The sequence below is a fragment of the Miniopterus schreibersii genome (assembly GCF_964146895.1).
Source record: "Miniopterus schreibersii genome assembly, chromosome: 12".
NCBI classification, from domain to species: Eukaryota; Metazoa; Chordata; class Mammalia; order Chiroptera; family Miniopteridae; genus Miniopterus; species Miniopterus schreibersii.
The window spans coordinates 28,979,791-29,006,001 of NC_138112.1; the positions used below are offsets into that span (position 1 = coordinate 28,979,791).

Here is a 26,211-nt window from a genome sequence, read left to right on the forward strand (position 1 = left end):
CTCATAAACACCCCACATACACATTAGGAATAAAAACTGGTTATACCTATATTATGAATTGGGGGCTTTACTACAAGGCAGAACATTTCTTTAAAACACACACACACACACACAATATTTTATGCACATTTTAAGTCTCTGTCTCATTCATAAATCCCACAGGAAAAAGCTTTAGCACCTAGACAAATAGAAGAGATCAATGGAGCAAGATTCTCCAAGTAGTGTTTACCAAAGAGGGGCCCTTTCTATGTATAAGAGAAACTCCCTTCATTACCCTTCTTCCTGCCCCAACCACGCTTTTCTCTCATAAAACTATTGGTACACATGGTGCTTAATATTCTTAAGATACATTATGAATTAAACAAACTTTAATGATTAAGCTAAGAACCTAACCAACAGGAACATAATCTGTGATTGGTTATTTATGAAATAAAGTCCAATTCAAACACATTATATTAACAAGACTACTGTCTTTTTACTCTAAGACTTTTACAAGAATTACCAGCTGTCAGATTATAAAGAAACTTATAACATCACAAATGAAGCAAACGGAAATTTCAGGTGCAATAGGTTAAAGATTTAGTTTTATATTTTATAAATAAAAGGAAGATTAGTGAGAATAAATCCTAGAGATATACTCCTGACACCTAGTTGACAATTTGACAAAGTCTGATTAAAAAACAAAAAAACCTGATTAATATTTTAGAATTCCACACAGAAGAAAGGAGAGGGCAGAGAAAAGTTGCAGACATCTTGAAAATGTGTTCATATCATGTTAATTGATATTTCTATGGAAGTAAAAACATTTTTGGGGAGTATAAGAACAAAGAAAATTCTGCTAGATCTTTTTCAAGAGACATGGTTTCTGTTTTACATGAACAGTTCATTTTTAGTACAAAGAAAATGCTAGTCCTAAGAAACTTCTCTAGCAGTGAAATTAACATCTTAACTACATGACAATATCAAAAGAGAATTTCTATTGGAATTATCTTCAAATCTGATAATGTGTGAATGTCTGACATCATAAAAGGAATATCACACTTGAATTAAAAATTAAGCACTCTAGCCTGGCCGGGCGTGGCTCAGCGGTTAAGAGTTGATCTGGGATCCAGGTGATCGTGGTTCAATTCCTGGTCAGGGCACATGCCCTGGTTGCGGGCTCCATCCCCAGTCGGGGGCGTGCAGGAGGCAGTTGATCAATGACTCTCTCATCATTGATGTTTCTCTCTCTCTCTCCCTCTCCCTTCCCCTCTCTGAAATCAATAAAGAGATATTCTTTTAAAAAAAAAATTAAGCACTCTATATACCGTATATTTTCATGTGTTTCTGATGGACAATTATTTTAAAAGGTCCAACTGTATCAGAATTCAAAATTAAGCAGGAATCATACCCACCTTTATGCATAGGAGTTGATCCGTTACTATCACGTTCATTAATATTGATTACTCCATCTTCTATTAGTTTCCTAAGCATTTCCAAATCACCCTTAAAGGCAGCCACATGACCTGGAAATGCTAAAGCTATGAATAAAAAATTTAGCATTTCAGTAAAACACATGAGTTCATTTTCCTGCCTTAAGCAGTCACACATTTTAGATTTCAATATTAACTGAAGTATGAGAATATTATATTGGACTTACTTTAGTTGATAATAAAGTAATGAAAAGAGAACCACAAAATAAAATTATTATTAATTGTGTCACACTTCCACCCCTCAACACTTCAACATGCTAAGAGTAGTATTATATCAGAACTATTCTTAGTCATGTTCCCTTTTACTGGTGGGCCACCACAAAACACAAGGAGATGGTCATTTTCAACCCTTTGCCTAAAGACGTACTTGGTCTCAAGTCTTACATTTGCACAAACCACTCTTTCTCTGTGCTTGCAAGGGAGTGAAGAAAGCAAAATAAACTAGAAGCAGATAAAATGTATGTATGTATGTATGTATGTATACATATACAAATACATATATAAATACATATACACATATACATGTGTGAACATATCTGACCTAGTGACTAGCACAGAGTAAATACTTGATAAAATGTTTTTATATATTCAGCCTTTACTGAATGCCAGGCACAGTTGTAAGGACTGCCTCATTTAACACTCTCAACAACTCTGAGATACAGCTACTCTCATTTTTACATATGGAAAGGAAACAACCTAGAATAACCAAAGAGTATGTTAAAAAGAACAAAGTTGGAGACTTACACTACCTGAAAAGTACAGTAATCAAAGCAGTGTAGTACTGGCAAATAAACAGACATTATCAATAAGACAGATAGAATGAAGAGGTCAGAAATACACCTATACATATACAGGTGGCCGGTTTTTGACAAAGCTGCTTTCCAAAAATATGGTGCTAGGACAAGTGGCTATACTTTTTTTTTTTTTAATTAAAATCAAGACTTTATCTCACTCAACACATAAAATTTAACTTGATATAAATCAAAGATATGAATTAAAAAGCTAAAACTAGAAAACTTCTAGAGAGCATAGGAGAATATCTTGCTGACCTTGGGATGGGCAGATATTTCATAGATAGGACACACACAAAAAACATGACCTGTAAAAAAATTGATAAATTGTACTTTTTCAAAATTTAAAACTTTTGCTCTTTGAAAGACACTACTAAAAATAAAAATAGGCAAGCTTCAGACTGGGAGAAAATATCTGCAATACATATATTTGACAAAATATAAAGAACTGTTAAAATTCAATAATTAGTAGACAAGCAACCCAATAAAAATAGGCAAAAGAATTGGACACTTCATAAAAGAAGATATATGATGTCCATATGAAAAGATGCTCAATATTATTAGTTATCAGAAAATGCAGATTAAACCACAATAATATAACACTATACATCCATTAGAATGGCTAATATCAAACAGACTGACCATATCAAATGTTGGGAATGCCACGGATCAAATATAATTCTCATGCATATCTGATATAAAGCAATACAGCTACTTTGGAAAACAGACAACTTCTTAATGTTAAACATAAACCTACCATATGCCCCACTCTTCTGTATTTACCAAGAGAACTGCAAACATATGTCTATGTAAATGTTCAGAGCAGCTTTATTAAGAATAGTCCAAAATAGGAAACAATCCAAATACTCATCAGCAGATGAAGTGATAAAATATGGTACATCTATGCAGTGGAATAGTATTCAGCAATGAAAAGGAATGAACTACTAATACACATAACACAGATGAAACTCAAAACAGTTCCATTAAAATATTCAAACTAACCTAGAGCAGTGATTTTCACCTGGTGTGCCTGCAAGAATTTTTAAAACATGCAATACCTGCCCAGCCAACATGGCTCAGCGGTTGAACATCAACCCATGAACCAGGAGGTCATGGTTCAATTCCAGTTCAGGGCACTGACTTTTTTTCCCTTAGACTATCAAATTAAAAAATGGCAATAGCCAACTCAACAATAGCAGTCCAGTGTGAATCAATCAAAATTATACCTATTTTCTTTGTCAGATTGGCAAAAGTTGTATTTTTTGGTGTGCCACAGAATTTTAGTAATTAGTTTATGTGTGCCATGAGATAAAAAAGGTTGAATATCACTGATATACAGTGACAGCAAATCAGTGTTTGTGTGGGGCCAAGGGCAAAGGAGGGATGAACTTCAAGGGGGTATGGAAAAAAAGCCTTTGACATGATGGAAATGTTTTGTGCCTTGATTGTGGTAATGGTTTAATGAGTGTATACAACTGTGAAAATGCATCAAATTGAACACTTTAATTTTAAATAAAGAGAGGAAGGGAAGTGGGGAGAGAGAGAGAGAGAGAGAGAAACACTGATTTGTTGTTCCACTTATTTATGCATTCATTGGTAGAGGTTGAACCCACAACCTTGGCTTGTTGGGACAACACTCTAAGCAACTGAGCTTCCTAGCCAGGGATCTAACTGCACACCTGAAATCAATACCGTTTATTGCATATAAATTGTACTTTAATAAAGTTAGGCAGTACCCCAAGAACCCTCATCCAATGTCCCAGTGTGCCATACAAATATAATTTTCTGTGTGGGCTATGTGTGGAAAGGTAGGGAAGCACTTCTCTAAAGAATCTCTTGTACATGTACATAAGGAACATGGACATAACCATGTTGATTGTAATAGTGAAAAATTGTAAACAATGTAAATGGCAAATTGGAGAACAGATAAATAATGGTTTGTATAAAATGTAATACTACACAAACACTTAAAAAGAATAAACTACGATATATCTATCAACCTAATTTCAAAAATATGTCATAGAAGGTAAGTCATAGAAGGATATGTACTCTTTTATGCCATTTTATGAAGTTTAAAAGAAGTTTCAAAGACTGCTAATTCAAAGGCTGTCTACTAAAATCCCTTTCCTTCATTAGTAAAACAGTTAGTTGCAACTGAGATGAGGCTTCTCAGCTAGGTGGTAAATTCTCCAGGCTTCCTTGCAGCTATGTAATGGAAAGTTAGCAAAATGATGTGAAAATTAGACCTTGAAAATTTCTATTCCTAGGCATATACTCTTGTTCTCTCCCCATCTCCTGCTGGATTAGCAACAACTACAGAGAATTAGTTGGGAAGACAGTAGGTCCCTCAGTGACCAAACAGAACAGATTTACTTACTCTCCAACCCAAGTTGTCATGTAAAAGAAATAAACTTCTATACCATTTAAACCGCTGAATTTTAGGATTTCTTAGTTGTAGCAGTTTGGTCTCTTACTCTAAAATTACACAAAACAATACTGGATATTTTTGTGAGTACATATATACTAAATATAAAACCACAGAATGGAATTACAAATCCAAAAACAATAGTTACCTCTGAAGAAAAAGAAAAGGGAATGGGTAGTATTAGAGGAGAGGGATCAAAAGATTTAACTGTACCTATAATATTTTATTATTAAATCCAATGGTATGAAAATTGTTCATTATATTAATCTCTGTATATTTCTGCCTAAAATATTTCATATAAAGATGAGAACATGAATAAATACATGGACAATGATATGTAACAGACTTTAATATAACATTTAACTCATAATTTCTTTTCCTTTTTCATTTATTCCACGTATTAAATACTGAAACATTTCAGGTTTATTACTTACTTTCCTGATCTTTTGGATCATTTCTTTCATACTCAGCCCCCTGGATAAACTGTAAAATGTTCTGCTTATAGAACCTCTGGGCCAGGTCCAGCACATTTTCCCCATTGTCATTGAAGGCTTTTAAAGCTTGTGCTGCACTGCTCATTCTACTGAGTAGAAATTTAAAACAGTGAAGGTGGCCTTCCATGGCTGCTAAGTGAACTACAGGTGAGAGAAAAAAAAGAATTTCATTTTTAAACTGACAATAAAAATAATCATCAAAAAAGAAATGACACATTGGCTCTAATCCTCATAGAGAGATGACTATCCTGCCCTATATAATAGGGAAATGCTCTGAGCAAGGATAACAGACCTTTTCCCAGACTATATGTCCTTAGCCTTCAGTCATGCCAAAGCAATACTTAGTATGAGTGTGGAGAGGCCAGATGAGGGTCACCAAACAGCAGGCGCTGGAAAGTGAAATCCCAGTTATGCAGCTTACCATTACATGACACAATGCTTGCTATGTAAGACAGAGAGATGACAGACAGACAAATATTTTTAATATTTTGCAAAGGGGGGGAGGGGAGAATAAACCAAAATAGCCACTATGCAAATATGAATGATGTTATTTTTATCACTATGTATTTTGTTTTCCACAAACGTTTTTATTATAAACAAGAAGACTGGATCAAAATCACAAACTAAGCATACACACTACCTTTTCTACTCTAAATCCTAGAAAATAATAATCAATATATATTTTAAAGCCATAAAGGACTAAAAAACAAACAAGAACGCCATGAACAGACAAGAAATGTTAAGGAATCCTTGAAAGAAAATATATTGAATCAGACTGAGGGAGCGCCACAACCCAAAATGTGCAAAAAAAATAGTTCTGGGGTGTTACAAACTTACAGGTAATGATTACAAAGAACAAAAGAGCCTTTACACTCCTGAGAAATGATTATTTGGGAAATAGCCCAATCAATATGCAAATCTTGCCCCTAAAGAAGTAGGAGTGCTCAAGTGACCAATATAACTCAAGAGAAACAAGTCACAATGCCCAGAAGTTGCTGGCACACACCACTCTATACGTTCTCAGCTGAACCTCCCACTAAAAACTCCTTGAAACTTCAAACTCCTCTAACTACTTAATCATCATATATATTTATATCTTACAGGCATTTCTAACTTAACATGTCAAAATCTGAATTCCTTATACTTCTTGCATACATTTTCCTTACAGTTTTTCCATATCAGTTAATGGAAACTCTCTCCTTTCCACATAGTTAAGGCCAAAAACCCTGGAGCTATCCTTGACTCTGCTGTCACTCCCCACATCTAATCAATCAGCAAATCTAAATTGCTCTTTTTAAAAATATATATATCTTTATTGATTTCAGAGAGAGGAAGGGAGAGGGGGAGAGAGAGACAGAAACATCAATGATGAGAGAGTCATTGATCAGCTGCCTCCTGCATGCCCCCCACTGGGGATCGAGCTTGAAACCTGGGCATGTGCCCTGACCTGGAATCAAACCCCAACCTTCTGGATCATAGGTCGATGCTCAATCACTGAGCCACACCGGCCAGGCAAAAATGGTTCTATCTTTAAAAGATATAAAGACTCCAATTACTTCTCACTATCTTTGCTACCTCTACTCTGGTGCAATCAAATAGTAGCCTAAATTATTGCATCAGTCTCCTAACTGCTTTATTTCTAGTCCTTGCCACCTCCATTGTCAGACCATGCGACTCTTGTGCTCAAAATCTTTCAGTAGTTCCTGTTACCTCTGTGATCTCATCATCTATTACCCTCTTACTTCTGTTCCAACCACACTAACTTACTGTTACTTCTTGCTGTTACTCAAATACAATAGGCACGCCACGTCTCAGGAGCTTTCTACTCACTGTTACCTCTTTCTGAAAATGCCCCCCGCCCCATGGTACCTGTGGCAGGACAGTAAGAAGCTAGGAAAGTGGAATGGAGAAAGCGAGTCAAGAAAATTAAATGAGACCAAACAATCTGAACAACTTACAGCCAGCTGGTGAATCGCAAGACCTTATCTCCCCTAACCAGACACTTGAGAGCAAAGTGTTTATACTCTCTTCCCCAACCAGAGAATATATAGCTTAAATCACCCTGGTTGGGGAAAATAGAGAACAAAGACTCAATTCATGCCATTTGTGCCAGCTAAACCCAAGGATAAATGAAATAATATAACAAAAACCCCATTAAAACCAGACAGACCCAAGATAAAAAGTAAAACAATAAAGCAGACTAAAGAAAATCCAAAACTCCCCTACACTCTCACTTTGTTGTTGTTAATCCTCACCCAAGGATATTTTTCCATTGATTTTTAGAGGGTGGAAGGGAGGGATAGAGGGAAAGGGAGAGAGAGAGGGAGAGAGAGAAACATCAATGTGAGAGAAACACATTGATTGGTTGCCTCCTGAACTGGCCCAGACCAGGCCGGGGATCGAACCTGCAACCCAGGTACGTGCCCTTGACTGGGATTCGAACCAGAGACCCTCTGGTGCTCAGGCGGATGCTCTAACCAGCACCTTGAAGAGGGATTAATACATAATAGAAGCTCAATAAATAAATGTTGAGTTAATAATTTTTTAAGAGAGAGGTTTGAGCACAAGCAGTCTGATGCTGAGGGCATTCTTAACCTCTATAGTATATTATTAAAAATATACTATACAGTCCTGGCCAGGTCACTCAGTAGGTTGTCTTTTCATTTTGCTATACAAAAGCTTTTTAATTTTATGCATTCCCATTTGTTTATTTTTGCTTTTGTTGTCATTGCTGGGGGAAGCATATCCAAAAATCTATTTCTAAGATCAATGTCAAAGAGTTTACTGCCTATGTTTTCTACGAGGAAGTTTTATGGTATCAGGTCCTACATTTAAGACTTTAATCCACTAATAACAAACTATCAGAAAGAGAAATTAAGAAGACAATCCCATTTACAATCACATCAAACAGAATAAAATACCTAGGAATAAATTTAACCAAGAAGGTAAAAGACCTGTACTCTGAAACTATAAGACTTTTGATGAAGGAAGCTGAAGACAACACAAAGCAATACTGTGGTCATGGATTGGAAAGATTAATATCATTAAAATGTCTATATTATCCAAAGCAATCTACAAATTCAATGCAATCTCTATCAAAATACATTTGTGTATTATACATATCAAACGGCATTTTTCACAGAACTAGAACAACCCTAAAATTTATATGAAACCACAAAAGACCTTGACTAGTCCAAGCAATCCTGAGAAAGAAGAACAAAGTTGGAGGTATCATGCATGCTCCCTGATTTCAAACAATACTACAAAGCCACAGTCATCAAAACAGTATGCTACTGGCACAAAAAAGACATAAAGATCAACAGAACAGAATAGAGAGCCCAGAAATAAACCCACACTTATGTGGTCAATTAATTTATGACAAAGGAGTCAAGAATATACAATGGGGAGAGGACAATCTCTTCAATAAATGGTGCTGGGAAAATTGGACAGATACATGCAAAAAAATGAAACTGGACCATTTCTTATACCATATACGCAAATTTATTTTAAAAACTTTATTCAAAAATTTATTTCAAAAAAAGAATGAGAGCAAAATAATTATTTCCAGCCCAGCCAGTGTTGCTCAGTGGTTGAGCATCGACCTATGATCCAGGAGATCTCAGTTCAATCCCTAGTCGGGGCACATGTTTGGGTTTCAGGCTCAATCCCCAGCAGGGCACGTGCAGGAGGCAGCCGATCAAAGACACTCTCTCATCATTCATGTTTCTATCTCTCTCCCTCTCCTTTCCCCTCTCTGAAATCAATAAAAACACTAAAAATAATAATAATTTCCAGATACACAAAAATTGAAAAAGTTTATACCAAGAGACATTCACTAAATGAACATTAAAGGATGTACTTCCGAAAGAAGCAAAGTGATTACAGATAGTAATGTAAAGGGGTGGAGATGAGGCCAGGAAGGTAGGTAAGTAAGAGCCAAATAATGAAGGCCCAGTATGCCAAGCTAAGGAATCAGAGCTCCACAGGGAACTATGGAGTTTTTAAGCAGCAAAGTGATTTGATCAAACCTGCCATATCATTCTGCCTGGACTTCCCACTCATGTTTGCTGAAGATTCCTTTAAGACATAATTCAAGTATCATTTTTAGTAACCCTCACTCCAATCTCACTGTGAGCTATCCCTCTAATGAATTTCTACAGCACCTCTTAGAAGAAGACAGGGTATAGATCTCAATTGACCAGCTGATTGCAGGTTAGACAACTGTAGTTAGCAAATTAACTCAAATACACTAGTGTCCACTACTTATACTATTTTTTTTAAGTTATCTGTTGGGGCCCTCGCTGGGTAGCTCAGTTGGGTAGAGTACTGTCCTAATATGCCAAGGTTGCAGGTCCAACTCCAGTTAGGGCACCTACAAGAAGCAAATAATGAATGCATAAATAAGTAGAATAGATGTTTCTCTCTCTCTCCCCCCTTCCTTTCTCTCTCTCTCTAAAAATCAATAAATTTTTTAAAAAATAGTCTGTGGGGCGGAGATATGTGAAGTTAAAAAATAATAACACTAGACAGTAGATGAAGGAAACAGCTGGATGGAAGAGAAAAATTCAAGTTTAATTTTGCCAATTTCTCTTTTGCTGATACAGTTCCAAAAAAAAAAGAAATCAATCACATGACAGATATACAATACAGGAGTCATATAAAATTTTAAAATGCTCATGTTAACATATTTACTACTTAAGTTTTGTGAGGCACTATTAGAATGGCAGTTTAAATTTCTTAAAACATGATCAACATTTTAAAACTCACATTAATGAAAAACCAAAATATTCACTTTTGTGAATACCTGGAAGGTTTCCATTGTAGTCCACATCTTCTATGCCACATCCCCATTTCACTAGAAGTTGCAAACAGCCAAGCCGTCCATGAAAAGCTGCATAATGTACAGGTTTCCATTCTCTCACATCAGTTATGCTGGGATCCTAGAGGCAACATTCACAAGGACTAAGTTTCCTTCCATTTTGTAGGGGAAACACTAAGTGTAGCAGCTTAACCTGGCAACTGAAAACTGGAGGCTGCTCTTAAAACTATAAGGCAAACAATAGCCCTGCTGGCGTGGTTCAGCAGTTGAGCATCAACCTATCATCCAGGCTAGGTCGAGGTTCCTTTGATTCCCAGTCAGGGCACATGCCTAGGTTGCAGGCTCGATCCCCAGTGGGGGCCGTGCAAGAGGCAGCTGATCAATGACTCTCTCATTATTGATGTTTCCCTCTCTCTCTCTCTCTCTCCCTCCCCCTCTCCGAAACCAATAAAGATATATTTTTTAAAAAAAAGCTATATGGCAAACACTAAATAATAAAAGAAAAATTTATTGAAACCACTGATTTGAACACACAAGCTAATAACATACTAATGAAATTTTATAGTCTTTTAAAATATGTTTTTATTGATTTTTTAGAGACGGAGGAAGAGATGAAGGATAGAAAGAAACATCGATCGCTGCCTCCTGCATGCCCCCTACTGGGGATTGAGGCAGCAACCTGGGCATGTGCCCTGACCAGGAATCGAATCAGTGACCTCTTGGTTCATGGGTCGACGCTCAACCACTGAGCCACAACAGTGGGGCTAAAATAGTCTGTTTAAAAAGAACATAACTAGTCACATGAAAATAGGTTTTAAAAAGGAAATTCACTAGTCATTTTACTGGTAACAGCTCCTGACCAGTAAAATGAAAGGAATGAATTCAAATGATCAAATCATAGCCTTAAGAGCACAAAGAGTTAATGAAAAAATATTAAGATTTTTCACTTTCTCTCTCACTTCAATATAGGTAGTTCTTATAAGAAGTTATTTTTTACAACCACTGGGTAATATTAAAAATAAGTATCGTAATAAATGAAATTTCTGGAGATGTAAATCAATTTATAAATTATATAAGAGTACACACAGAAATTCAGAAAGATTTACAATCAGAAAGATTTACATGTGCTTGGAAGCTTCATAATCTTCCCAGTTAAACTCTGAGCTGACATGAAGAGCCCATAGCCTCTGAAACAGTTTACCCTACTAAACTGGGTGTTTTAGAGTTTTTCTGAAGACTTATCAAAATTATTGCTCCTGTGTTTAAGGATGAAAAAGCTAAAGAGAAAAATCAAATTACTTCCCTAAAGTCAGAAAGGGTACTTAGAAAGTCAGGAAGATAAATCAGACTACCAAATGCTATTTCATTTACATGATTATACATTCTCACATATTAACAGGAATCTCTCACCACTCCACTCCGGAGCATTATTTGTAAAGTGAAAGAATGTCCATGTGTCGCAGCAAGATGTACAGGAGTGCAACCACGGTCATCTTGAACTGCCAGATTTGCTCCATTAATTATAAGAGCCTAAAAATAGAGAAATAAGAATGAGTTTACATGAATATAGATATTAAATCATAGAAATGCAGATACAGATTATTTAAAGGCAAGCAACTTATTAACCTAAATTATTATATATGTTCTTAATATGTGTCACAGGCAAAGTGTGGAAAGTTCTTAGCTAATCCAAAGAAGATGTTTGAGATCCTTTTTAACATTGGTTAGGAGACATTTATAATACCTGATTTCACATTCGGATTTGCGCATGGATCTACAATTTATAAGGCACACTTTTCATGAGCACTGATTAATAACCACTAAGCTAAACACTTTAACATTAAGCTAATAAAACTGAAATGTAAACTTCCACAATTTCAAAAACAGAATCTTTTATTAACTTGGTTTTGAATACAATAAAAGGATTTCATTATTAAAGTAACTAGTTCTAAGCTTCAAATCAAACTTCTAACTGCATCTGAGAAGATTCCATCTGATTTTACAATTGGCCCAGTTCCTGTATATGGGTTATATCATATACACAGCACATCCCAAATAATGTACAGAGTTATTGCTTTAAAAAATTATTAGTTAATATAATTTTATTTTCTCCCTCAGCCTTTTTTCTTATTTAACCAGCCCATATTTACCAGTATTATCTCAGCAAACGTTTATTTAGTCATAATTTCTGTCGAGAGTTTTAGGAAGAATAATCTCCATGATTTTGTCTGACTCACATTAACAAACTAGTTAATCATCATCACAAACCATATACTGAGTGCTCACTATGTTTTCAATGTCACTACAAAGAATATGAAGACATATCAACTTAGGGAATTAGGACTTATACAGAGACAAAGATAATCTGCTATACAAAGGTGTCCCTGATAATCAAGAACTAAACAGTATAGCACAAAAAAAGCATCACCCCAGCTCCAAGAAGGAAGAGGTCACTTTGAGGAAGAGGACAGTCAGGCAGAGGGAATGGCTTGAACTACTGCTTAGACGCAGGGGTCGGGAGCCTTTTTTCTGCCAAAGGCCATTTGGATTTTTTTTTTTTCCATTTGGATATTTATAACATCATTCGAGGGCCATACAAAATTATCAACTTAAAAATTAGCTATGAAAAAAGCCTAGATTTATTGAATTTCGAGTCCTGCCTACAGTTGCCTTGACAGGGCCAGACCAAATGTGTTTGCCCACCCCTGGCTTAGAGGAAGGAAAGTATTAAGGCTTCATTTGACCCTGATGTCCCCTAAAGTTACCATTTCCACTTCCTACTTCTCAAATTAAGAACTCAACTTGAAATCCACGTATAAATTGAGTGTCACCCCAACCACTGCATAGAAATACAACCAGCCCCCCTGAGCTCTTAAGTTCAGTGGCATTTCCTTAAGCTTTATTCCCCTTAGTTTTATCCTGTACCTGATACTCTGCCTAATTCTTAAACTTCTACCTTCACTTGCACAGCCATAATGGATCCTGTCTCTCTCTCTCAGACTTCCTCCTCCAAATTCCTTACTCTTTTCTCTGCTTCCTCCCATGCCTACTATAGCATTCTTCAACATTCAAGCCTCAGTACTCTACACTCTTCTCTATACTTTATTACTCCTGAAAGCTTTGTCTCCAGCCCGTTTTAAACTGCCTGCACCTTCTGTACCTGAATGGCCTACAGGCACCTTAAACTTAAAAATGTGCCAAATTGAATTCAACCTCTTTCCTCCCAAATCTCCCCAGCCTTTCAAGTGTCCCTATCTATAGTTTCATAATTATCTGTCATTCTGACTTAAAACTTTAACTTCCCACTATACTCTGTCAATGACTGCTTTGGAAGATGTCTTGAATCATTTTCTTTCTTTCCCATTGCCACCACCTAATTCACCCTCTGTGGTGAGTACACCAAAAATCTCTAATTGGTCTTCTTGCCTCCAAACTCCCTCTTTGTCCTCTGTAATCCTGGATACATTTCACAAGAATAACTTCCTGAAATATTGCTTTCATCACCTCATTCTACTGTTAATGTCCATGTGCATGTGTATGTATGTGTGCATATATGTATGTATATATGCATATATATGTAGTATGTGTATAAAATCTCTTTTCAATACAAATAAAATGAAAATCTTTATTCCACTTTTCAGACATTTTACAAACTAGCTTATCCAAACTTAGTTCATAACAGTCCACAGAACAAACCATCTACGCTCAAACTTAAATAATAGTATATCCCCTGAACACATCTCCTTTTTCCAATTCAGGGACTTCACACAGAATTACAGTATAGAGGTTTAGAGGACAAAGCATAGTTAAACCCTTGCTTTGTCACTTACTTAGCAAGGTACTTAACCCTCTGAATCTGTTTCCTAATCTCATAGGATTGCTGTACTAAATGAGGTGATGCATGGGAGACTGTGACACATTACTCATTATTTTTATGTGCTCCTGATATATTCCCTACCTATAATGCTTCTTTACCACTTACCTCTTTAAAATCAACCCATTCTTTTAGGCTTAGCTGAAACTGTATTTCCTCTATTTAAGATTTTTCTATTTCCAGCTAAGTTCTATAATTCTTCTCATCTGTACTTTTCATTGGCACCTTAATCATAAACTGTGCTTTGTATTCTTTTGTAATTCAGTGAACAGAGCTCCTGCCATTCCAAACAGAATCTCAGGATTCTTACAGGCAGGGACTGTTTGCTTATATGATTTTGTATTCCTCCAAATTCCAGTCTATTTCAGTCCATTGATTAAATACAGTTACTCTAAAAAATTAGGTCCTCCCACATATTAATGTGCTATTCTGGAAACACAGTAAATAAGGAATTTTAGGCATGGAAAACTATAAAGGAGATAATCTGTGCATGACTGTGGCATCTCTTAAAACAACTGAGATAAGCAACTACTTTGAAGATAAAAGGGTTTTGTCTTATATCATTTGTTTAAGTGGACAGTTGATACCAAAATAAGTTTTTATTTAAAACACAGAAGTAAATCTATAGGATTAAATTATTAGAATAAAAGCAATAGCTTAACAGAACTATGCCAAAGTAATTAAACTTACTGAATCTTTAAAAAGTAAACAAAGTTACTATTACCTGCATACAAGCATCCTGACCCCTGATTGCAGCTACATGAGCTGCTGTCCAGCCTCTCATAGTTGCTTTTGTAATATCAGCTCCATGCCAGAGGAGCCAATGAAGACACTAAATTAAGAAAATAACCGTATTAACAAATGATAAGACAGATGTTTTAAACATTTTTATATCTTTTAAATTTAGTCTGTCATCATGAAATACTGCAGCCTAAGAAGCATCATAAGTGAATAAGAGCACCAGGTATAAGAAAAACAAAAGCACAAGCACAATGACATGGTAACCAACATTGGGCCTTATTGTTGGGTAAACAATAGGGAGCAGTGGGAACTGTGACAAACTGGAGACAACATTCCTTGTCAATAAGGTGCAGATGCTATTCAATTCCAGCCAGTCATTGCTGTAAAATGCTGATCCAAATTTTATGTTTGACCAATACTGTACAAGTCAAACAAAACATATGTGAGCCAAATTCACTCAAGGACTGCTAGTTTGCAACCTCTGCCATAGATATTAAATGTGTCCAGAAGTTTCTGTATCAAGGCAAACTTTGTTATTCTGATGATATTCTCTAAAAAAACCCACAGTGGTTTATATAAAAAGGGGGGGAATCAAATGCATCTTCATTTAAGATTTATAAAAATTACCCTAAGTCTCATTATAATACAGTACTTAGAGGTCTCTGCCACATATAGTATTACTGTCTTTATATGCTGAAGTTTGTAGATTCTACCTTCAAGAAGTTTCTTTTTTTTAAATTGACTGTATCATTGGAATACACTGAAATCAGTTATAGCCATATCACTTATTGAAAAGGCTTACCATTTAGGTATCAATTGCCTGTCACAGAGATTAGTGGCCAATAACATATTTTTTAAAAAGCTCAACTTCATTAACAATCACTGTAAATCATTCATTTAGTCAACAAATATTTATGTAGAGACTACTATATACTAACACAGTTCAGGTACTGGAATAAAACCACTATAAACATTCATGTACAGGTTTTTTTTATTTGTCTTACATAAATGTGTAGAAGCAAGATTGCTGGAACCTAGGTAAGTATATGTGTAACTTTATAAGAAACTGCCAAACTATTTTCCAAAGTGGCTGTATCATTTTACACTTCCACCAGCAATGTATGAGAGTTCCAGTTGTTCCATATCCTTGCCAATACTTTATATTGTCATTTCTTGAGTTTTCTGGGGTTTTTTGTCATTCTAATATATGTGTAGTGGCATCTCTTGTGGTTTTAATTTGCATTTCCCTAATGCCTAATGATGATGAGTATCTTTTCATGTGTTCAGTTGCCATCCATATTATCTTTAAGTGCCTATTGAAGTCATTTGCCTTTTTTTTTAAATTGGGTTCTTTGTTTTCTTACTACTGAGTTGTCTCTTATTCTGGTTACAAGTTCAGACATAATTTGCAAAGATTTTTCTCCTATGTTTTCTTCTAGGAGTTTTATGAAGTTAAGTTTCAAATTTGCCAATAATCTATTTTGAGTACATTTTTGCATGTGGTACCAGGTATGGGTCAAGGTTTGTGTGTTTTTTTACATATGAATATCCAAGTGTGCCAGCACCATTTAATGAAAATAACCTGTTCTCCATTACATTACATTTGCATCTTATCAAAAATCAATGGACAAAGAAGCAGGAATTCAGAAACGGCTAAGTGAGGAGCTTGGCAAATCCTCCCAAAGAAGCAATGATAAAACTGAATAACGTTGTCAAAAACAACAATTTAGAGACTCTGGAAATTGACCACAGGCATATCACAAAATGAGAAGCATTTACTCAAGAAAATCTACTGAATCTCAGTAAGAACAGGGAGACTGGGACTACAGCTATGCCTATCCCCCACTGCATGGTGCTAAAGATCTACCTGGGTGGACCGCTCCACTGTCCTGCTGGAGGGGCTGACTTTATTAGGAGCTGAACATGTAAAATTCCATGTCCAGGCACATTGTCAAAAACAATTCTACTCCTCAGAACAATTTGAAAGCCAACAACAGAGCTTGCCTGAAATAATGATACTAAATACTACCCAGAAAATTAATAGGAAAATCCAAGAAATGAGATGGCCACTTATCCCTTCAGATCTAAAAGACCATGTGAATGTACAAGGCTGCTCAGACCCAGAAAAGGCTGAAGAGGGACTAAGCTAGTTAGACATCCATGGCTAACCATGAGGCCTTGCAAACACATTTAAAAAAAAAAAAAAAAGATGTCAGGCTGACTTGTAAGCTACTTGAATTTTGAAAATATTCCCCAAGCTACACACAGACCCATCAGTAAAAGGTGAAATCCTTACTGGCTCAAGGTATTTAAGCACATGCTCTCATAAGTCACTGGCTGACCATTAAGCTAGGCTGACCCAGGGGTGAACCCTAGGAAGCCAGGCTTAAAAATAATAAACAATAATTAAAAGAACAACTCAGCAGTGGCCACACACTATGAAGAAAACAGACTCCATATAATCAGTCTAGGCGACTAAACATATAAACACAGCAACCACCACTCCTGGGTAGGGATGAGAGAGTAGGATCTGACTCTGAAGTTGCTACAATATACAATCTAAAATGTCCAGTTTTCAAAATGTCCAAGTGTGTTGGGATATGAGATGGGAGATATAAATCTACCATATTAAATAGCTTGAACTTTATCCTAGAGAGGATGGGTGTTAAGTAATATCAGATTTTCGTTTTAGAGTGGTAAGTTCGTATACAGAATATGAACTAGAGGGAGACAAGACAAAAAAGAAGAAAATCAATTAGATCGAAGACAGCGGCTGTGAGGATGAAGAGGGCAAATTTGAAAGACAAAGACAGAACAGAATCAACTCACCAGTGATTCAGTTCTTACTGCATCAATGTGCACCATTCACCTAGACAAATGTCAATAATGTGTAATGCTTCTGTGAAAAACTGAAAAAGTTCAAGGAGACATTTAAAAAAATAGTCACATTTGGTGCTTCTCAGATTTCTGAGGAAATTAATTGCTTTGTATTGTATATTACAATGATCACTGACTGACAATATTGTTTTACAATAGTTCGGGGGGGTTCTGAGGTTGGTATTAAATAAATACTTTAGATGGTGAAAAAACTGAGACAACGCAACAACGATTCAAAGGCCATTAGCCTAGAAAACTAAAAAAGGGATAGAAAACAATAAAACTTAGTTTTACAGCAATTGAATTTGAGATGCTAGTCAGATACACATGAGCTGTTGATCAAGCACCCAATACATACGACAGAATTCAGGAGGGAAAGTAAATCCGTGAATTATTATGTAGAAATGATAAAGCCAAGAAAGTCTAAAAACTGCCTGGAGAAGGCAAACATACAAAAATACCTATATTTATAGAATAGGCAGGGTAGGCTAACCAAAGAAGCCTAAGTGAGAGTAATAAGAGAAGCTGAAAGAATACCAGGAAAGAGATTAAATAAATAGTATGTCAAGAAGTCCTATCCTATGCCCTGGCCTGCCTGGCTCAGTGGTAAGAGCATCAGCCTGTGCACTGGAGGGTCACTGGGGTTCAAGTCCCATGTACCTGGGTTGCAGGTCCAATCCCCACCTGCTGGAAGGGGGCGTGTGGGAGGCAACCAATCCATGTCTCTCTCTCACATGGATGCTTTTCTCTCTCTTTCTCTCCTCTCTCTCTCCTCTCTCTCTCCCCCTCCCTCTTCCTCCTCTCTTCCACTCTCTCTAAAAATCAATGGGGAAAAATACCCTCACTCCTCAGGTGAAGATTAAAAAAAAAAAAGTCCTATCCTATTGGAATATGGCAGAGTAAAATCAGTATTTCCTCTCTTCAAAATCATCAAAAGAAAAAGAAAAACAGGAAGAAAACCCATCTTTGATGAAACTAGGAGACATCTAAAACTCAAAGCACAAAACAGATGGGAAAGCTGCCAAGGTGTAGATCAAATAGGGAAGTGGGAGGAAACAGCAGAGAAAATCCCCACCCAGGGCTGCATGTGCAGAAAGATCCGTCAAGGCACATTTCTCCCAGCTGAGAGGAAGTCACTAAAAGGCCAAAGGGGAATCCTTGTTTACAACAGTTCAAGCGGGGCACACAAACTGGTGAAAAGAGATTCTCCAAACCAGATTTGGTTCCAAGAAGCAGAGAAGCGCAGACAAACAAGAAATCACACAGAGAAGCCATATTCATAGAAAGCAGTTTCTGTTTGTGTAGCAGGGGGGAGGAGAGAGGGGGAAGACTGCGTAGTGGATAGACCTACTGCAGCCTACAGGGTGGGGAAATGTAGTAGCTAAAATAAGCTCCCCACACACAACCTTGAACCATGAGAAAAATGTTAGTTGGCTTTGTATACAGTCCAAGAATAAGAAGTTTTGCATAAAAAAATTCACTAAGCACTGCTTGTAGTAGCTAAAAATTGAAACCAACTAAATGTCCATCCATTGAATAAATTCTGATACTAGTCTAAGAATAGACTATTACAACATGGCCAAAAGAAATAAACTAGAGTACATATATTTAACCATATGTATCAAGCTGCAGAATGATACATATGTCATTTATATAAAATATCTCATTTAAAACAATGATATAATCATACACAGTAACGGCATAAAACATAGATAGGAATAATAAACATCAAATTCAGGGTAATTGTTATCTCTAGATTTGGGAAGAGAGAAATGGAGCCTGGGAGGGGTGTTAAGGGACTTCAAATGTATCTATAATATTCCATTTGTTTTCTAAAAATCTGAAGCAACTATAGTAAAAATGTTAGGATTTAAGAGACCTAGGTATTCATTATGTTATCCTTTTTAAGTTATCCTTTATGCTTGCCTTTGGAACCCAGCCACCATACTGTGAGGAAGCACAAGCTAGCCAGGTGGAGAATCCTTACAAATAGGCCCACATGGAGAAGAATTAAGTGCCCAGCCTACAGCCAGCATCTACCACCAACATCTGCGTGAACAAGCCTTCAGAAGGTTCCAGGCCCAGTTTTTCAATCTGTAGCTGAAGCCCCAGACATCATGGAACAGAGACAAGCTGTCCCTGAGATCGAAATTCCCGGTTCACTCCTGAGCATAAATAAATGGTTATTTTATGCCCCTAAGTTTTGGGACAATTTGTTACAAAGCCATTGTAACCAAAACACCCAATAATAGACACAGTTGAAAAGGAAATTATTTGCAGTGCCTAGTAAAGGGCTTCAGTCCTGTTTGTTAAATTCACAACACTCCTAAGAGCTGGAAACTTACCCCAGTTTTATTTAGCTTACCTCCAAACTTCCAGAATGTGCTGCCCAATGTAAAGGGGTAAATTTATGGAGAACGTCAACTTCATTAATGCTGACTCCACGTTCTACTATTTCTGAAAGTTGCTTTACATCTCCAGCACGTACTGCATCATGTATGCTACTAAAATGCACCTTCTTCCTGGCACCTACTGAAAAATCAAATTGCTTAAAATATATTACAATACCAAAAAAAAAAAGACTAAAGCAGTAAGTCAAAAGCAAGCACAAAATCACTTTGACTTTCCAAACAAACCTAGTACACAGGTGTTTGTGATTAACATCTTCTTAACCAGACTTCCATTTCAGTTCTTATGTGTAAAGAGCATGGAAATGTCATTCCTTTATGTACAGGAGAAAAGTTGAACAACTGAAAACCATTGACTTTTCCACCCTGAATCTGGAAAGGCAGGCAAATACAGAGAAACACAGTCAAGTTCAGCTTACCTGGAGCAGAAGCCACTGGAGCCATAAAGAGCTAGAAGCACTTAAATGGGGAGTCACTGAGGAATTTTAAACAAAGACCAATAATGATCAGATTTGTAATGCTGGGTTTACAGGACTGGCTACAGGTGAGGGGAATTCATTGGGGAGCAAAAATGCAACACTAGCAATTCAGGGCGACCACATAATAAAGTAGCTAAGGTAGTCTACAGCAGAAAGGTTGAGACCCTCGACTAAGAGAATAGCATTAGAAACAGAATATTCAACAAATATTATGAAAACAGGTTGAACTGAAGTTGGATGTATATAGTGGGCAAAATAAGGAAAGAGTACTGGGATAACTCCAAGGAGCCTGGCTTAGTTCCCTCAGTGATGTGGTGCAATTGAGACAGTGAATGCTGAAGAACAGAGAGGGCATGTGGTTACAAAATTACATTTTATTTATTTTATTTTATTATTATTATTATTTTTAATCCTCACTTGAGGATATGTTTTATTTGATTTGTGTGTGAGAGAGAGAAAGAAACATCAATGTGAGAGAGACACATCAATCCGCTGCCTCCCAGTACACGCCCCAACTGGGGATGGAACCTGAAACCTAGGTATGTGCCCCGACTGGGAATCACACCAGAAACCTTTTGGTGTAGAGGACAAGGCTCCTACCAACTGAGCCACCCAACCAGGGCCAAAATTACATTTTAGACATGTTGATCGTAAGGTGTCCCAGGAAAGAGTTCCAGAAGGGACTTTTCCATATGAGTCTGCAGCTCAGAGGAGAGATCTGGAGTTCAGATCTCAGCGTTAAATGTGTCTCAGTATTAGGTAGGTTTTTCTGATACCCATCCTCACCCCATAATGGAACCATAATGGCACTCTACTCTTCTTCATAATATTCATCACATTAGTCATTAGTTGTTCAGTATTTCTCTTCACCAGTAGAAGGTAAGGAAATATGCCTGTGTTCTTTAATGATACAGCCTTAAGACACAGCACATATTAGGCACTCAATAAATATTTACTGGATGGCTGAATAAATAACATAGATATGAAAGTCCTCAGGAGGGTTGAAGTCATAGTACATAACAAAAAAAGCACCAGTGATGGCACTGTCCAGGCGGAAAAGCAACATTTAAGGAGAGGAAGGAAGAAAAGTCAGCAAAGAAAAGGGAGAGTCAACGGAGTGGAAGGAAGAAAACTAGGCAAGTACAATGTCATCTCCACAGGGTCCAATGCTTTAGAGAAGTCAAGTAAGAACTTAAAGGGGTTCATAAGATTTAACAAGTGTGGCCATCAGTGGGCGAGAAGTCTCAGGAATGTGCAGATGGAAAGACAGGGAGTAAAGCTCAAATGAGGGAGGTTAGGGGAAAGGTGAACAGCTTTGGGACCCATTGAAAACAGGTCACTAGGGGGAAAGCGGAATTACAGCTGAGAAAGGGAACTGCCAGAAAGGGGTAAGGCTGATGAGGGCAGAAGGCAGAAAGGAAGTGTGGCGGGGACAAGGGCCATCGAAGCAACTAATCTGACTCACACGGGGTTGCAGTCTCCGTGGAGGAGGTGGAGGGCCCCGAAAGGGGCACCCCGGGCATGGTGCGATCCCACCGACTCCGGGGAGACGAGTCTAGGCCCCCGCTGCTGCGGCGGTCTTCACTTGCTGTCCCCCACGAGCCACTGCAGCGGCCGTCTTCGTCTTCGCCTTCGCTAGGACCGGGGCCGCCGTCCTCCCTTGCTCTGTCCCAGGAGCCCCTGCAGCCCGACCCTCCGTCTTCACTTTCCCTCTCCCAGAAGCCACGGAGGCGGCGGCTGGAGTCTTGGCTGCCGCTCACCCCGGAGGAGTCGCTGGCCTCGTAGCCGCGATCTTCACTTACTCCCTCCCAAGAACTACTGACGCTGGGAGAGCCATCGACACTCCCTCCTTCCCAAGAGCCGCTGAGGCGGCGGCGGCGGTCGTCGCTGCCCCTTTCCCCGGAGTCGCTGGTTCCGGGACCGCGGACTTTTCTGACACCCTCCCAAGTACCACAGAGGCGGGGACCGCGGTCTTCTCCGACCGTCCCGCCCGAGTCACTAAACTGGTGGCCGCCTGCTTTACTGAAACTGACGTCGCTGCTGAGAAAGCCGCTGTCTCTCCTCACGCTCTCCCAAGAGCTGCAGAGACCGCGGCCACCATTTCTCCCCACAGCCGCCGGAGAACCACTGCGGCGGCGGCCCAGGTCTTCACGGACCCTTCTGGAGTCACTGCGGGAGAAGCCGAGGTCCTCGCCTTCTCTTCCTGTAGAGACACTGCAGCGCTGGTCGTCATCCACACGGATGCTTTCCGTGTCCTCGCTGAGACTGAACTCGGGGCCGCCGCGAGGGCTGAGCCGGCCGTTGGTCCTCCACACGCGAGGGCCGGTGCGGCGGCCGCCGTCTTCGGCTGCTACTCCTGGCGAGTCGCTGCGGCGGCGGCCGCCGTCCACGGGTACCCTCTCCTCGGAGAAGCTTTCCAGCGTCCCGACTCGGGCCGCTGGGCTGGAGCGGTGGCGGAGCCGTCGCCTTGGAAACGAAGAAAACTTCCGGCTTCCGGCGCGCTACGGTCATTTCCGGTTCCTTGCGGCCATGCGTCACTTCCGACTTGTCTTCCTTCACCTTTTTCAGGGCCTCGCCTCAAGAGGAATCGGGTGCCGGTCGAGACCGGTTTTCGGTGAAGGTGCGCTGGGCCTCGCGCCCAGCCTCGTCGGGGCCGCGTCTCTGTAACGGCCGGGCCGGGATCGCGCCCTCCGCGGCTCGGCGCTCGGGCGGAGGCTCCGGGACCGCCGTCTGCGTAGGTGACCTGTGTGGCGCGTGCCGGGCGGGGCCTTTCGTCCTTGGCAAACCAAGTATAATTTTTTCAGTGGTGGTTGGAACGTTGAAGAAAAGCTATTCTTAACCCTGACTTCTCACAAGTATGGAAGAAGATCTAAAGGAGAAGTTAGCAGCTACAGCCGCTATCATTATTGAGTGCTTACTAGTGCCCTGCCCGGCCCTTTGAAATCGCTTGGTACTTAATTGTCACAATAATTTTGTAAGGTAGGTGTTATCCCTGTTTTACAGGTGAGGAGATTGAAGGTATCAGTATTTTGCTAATGCCAAACAGCAGGTAAGTTGTAGAGCCAGTATAAAAACACAGGCCATTAGTCAAAAGACTGCTTCAGGTCTCCTGACTTCAAACCCAAGGTTCCTTTCGCTGTAAACTGTTTACTTTCAACAATTTAGTCCAAATCTTTTTCTCCAACCCTGTTGCTGAATTTGTATTCTTTCATTCTCTATTATAAATGTATGGGTCAAATATGTGGAAATGTGCTAGCAGCTGAGAATGCAGAAATTAGAATTCTCTGACCTCCAAGGGCATCACCCACCTTGGAGGTGGGTGATTCCCCTCTCTGGTTTTTTTTACCCCCATCGTTATTGCTTTGTCACAGGGGTTTTTGTTGTTGTTGTTACCTTGGGTTGTTTTTCTTTTTAGCTACAAACTTTTTAAATTTTATTTTTCAATTACAGCTTACATTCAATATTATTTTGTATTAGTTTCAGGTGTACAGCATAGTGATTAGACAGTCATATACTTTACAAGGTGTTTCCCCTGATATTTCAAGTACCAACCTGGCACCATATGTAGTTATTACAATATTATTGTCTATATTCCCTGTGCCGTACTTTACATCCCCGTGACTATTTTGTGACTACTAATCTGTACTCAGTCCCTTCACCTTTTTCATCCAACCCTTCAAGTCCCTGCACCTCTGCCTTAACCATAGGTATTGTGCTGTGTACACATTTGGGAAATTCTCCCGACCCCACTTTTCCTCTCTTGAAATACAGTAAATTGCCTTTCTTTAACTTTCATAGCCTCTTGGTAATATTAGTAACTGCCATTTGTTGAGTTCATAAGATGGGTCTGGCACTGTGTTGAGTGCTTTATATTTGTTATTTAATCCTTAATATAACCTACCAGGATAGTATTAAGGTTGCTTTTTACAACTAAAGAACCAAAGTTAATTGCTTGAGGATACACAGCTAATAAGTAGTAAGTACCTGAATTATGGTTTCTACCTAGATCTTTGATTTAGCTGCACATACTCCTCAAAGTCTCTGAATTTCCACAACCTTTATATTAGACCACTTATCACATTGTATTATAATTACCTGTTTAACAGTTGATCCTCACCCCTACTCCTCAAGGACTCTGAGCTTCTGGAAGGTAGGGACTGTTTCATTATTCATCTTGGAGTTCCTGACATCTAGAATACTTAGTTTAAGGGGGAAGGGCTTACTGATGTGTGGGTGAGTGGGTGGATTGATGGGTTGATTGGTGGATGAGGTTGTAGACTGAAAGTAAAGCTTTTTACAGTTGGAAGGGATTTGGGGATTAGTCATCCCAATACCCTCATTTTTAGAAATGGGGCAACTGAGGCCTTTTACAAGACATCTGTTGAATTATTAATATGGGACAGTATCTATGCGAAGAGATTTGCAAATAGTTTCATACTTAATCTGTATTATTATTCCTATTCCTATTTTTACAGATGAAGAAACTGCTCAGATTTGGCCAAGATCACATAACAAGGAGGTGGGGAATTGGAACCCACTCTGATTGACTGCAAATTAATATAATGCTTGTAGCTAGTTATATAATAATGGCAAAGTCTTCATTTTTTGCTTCATTGTGATTAAACTCACTGAGGGAATGAGGCAGCACATCCTTAAAGGATACACACAAGGCAAGAAAGATCAGAAAAGGAAACAGAAGAAAAGCAGAAAAAGTAAAATCTCCCAAAGTAAATTTCAAAGGATTTAAGAAGAAAAGCAGAAATTAATGAAATAGAAAATAAATTGATCACAATAATAGCTGGTATTTGAAAAGAACAATAAATAGACACTTAGCAGATCTGAGGGAGGAGAGAAAATAATATATTAGAAACAAAGGGGATGGACATATTACAGATATGTGGGTTTTTGAAAATCAGAAATGATTTAGAGTGAACTTATTCTAATGGTCCTGAAAATTGACTTGCATAATTTTCTAGGAAAATATAAATTTCAAAAAATTGGCTCAAGTTAGATGAAGTAATAATCATAAAAGAATGACCTATGTATATCCCTGACAGAAGTCACCAGGAACAAAGCATAGAGAAGAATGGAATACTTCCCAACTATGAAGGTACCGTAACCCTAATAGATTCTAAGTAAGGAGAACAGGGGAGAAACTTACATCTCAGTCTCAATCAGTCACTGTACGTGCAAATATCCTCAGGAAACTATGAGGCCAGCAGTGCATTTAGACAATACAGTGGCACCTCAGTTTTCGAATGTAATCCTTTCCGGAAGACTTCGAGTTTGAAACATTCGAAAACCAAGGGATCTACAGCCAACAGCTAGGCCTCAGGATCTTGCACTCAGCGGAAGCCGTATGGCATGTTTGACTTCCGAGGTGTGTTCAAAAACCACCAAAGCATTTACTTCCTGGTTTACGGCGTTCCTAAACCGAAATGTTCGTCAATGGAGACGTTCAAAAACTGAGGTACCACTGTAATGTCATGACCAAATTGGGTTTAGCCTACCAGTACAAGGATGAGTTAGCATTAGACAGTATAGCAATAAAAATTTCCTAATAAGGAGAAAAACATATAGTTTAGTATCTTAGTTGATACTGAAAAATCACTTGAAAAATTAGCATCTATTACTGATTCAAAAAAAGGTAAAATTCATATTAAGTAATAAAAGGAAGCTTGCTTAACTGAGTGAACAAAAAGCACACTTACTGTTAGGGTCAGGTTATCTGCTGTCCTACAAGTCAGCATTGTTCTGAAAATTCTGGACCCAGTGTAATAAGATAAATAAGGTATGAAATTAGAAAGGAAGAAATTAAGACAAGTGATGTC

The 26,211-nt window shown here is 38.4% G+C and overlaps 1 protein-coding gene across 6 annotated transcripts in view; it reads right to left on the minus strand.

Moving 5' to 3' along the window:
- ANKRD42 (ankyrin repeat domain 42) overlaps positions 1 to 22,849 on the minus strand; it is a 37,223-nt gene extending 14,374 nt beyond the window's left edge. Inside the window, exons 1-7 of one of the 6 annotated variants that reach the window (XM_081153067.1) lie at positions 21,846 to 21,949; positions 19,859 to 20,025; positions 14,600 to 14,707; positions 11,412 to 11,531; positions 9,987 to 10,122; positions 5,123 to 5,323; positions 1,395 to 1,520 (exon numbers count right to left, since the gene is read on the minus strand). In XM_081153067.1, coding sequence (XP_081009193.1) covers positions 1,395 to 1,520; positions 5,123 to 5,323; positions 9,987 to 10,122; positions 11,412 to 11,531; positions 14,600 to 14,707; positions 19,859 to 20,025; positions 21,846 to 21,903 — 916 coding nt within the window. In that variant the 5' untranslated portion in view covers positions 21,904 to 21,949. Of the gene's footprint in view, positions 1 to 1,394; positions 1,521 to 5,122; positions 5,324 to 9,986; positions 10,123 to 11,411; positions 11,532 to 14,599; positions 14,708 to 19,858; positions 20,026 to 21,845 lie in introns of all 6 variants that reach the window. The other 5 variants (XM_081153065.1, XM_081153066.1, XM_081153069.1 and 2 more) reach the window with 5 other exon arrangements.
- Between the last annotated feature and the right edge of the window lie 3,362 nt (positions 22,850 to 26,211).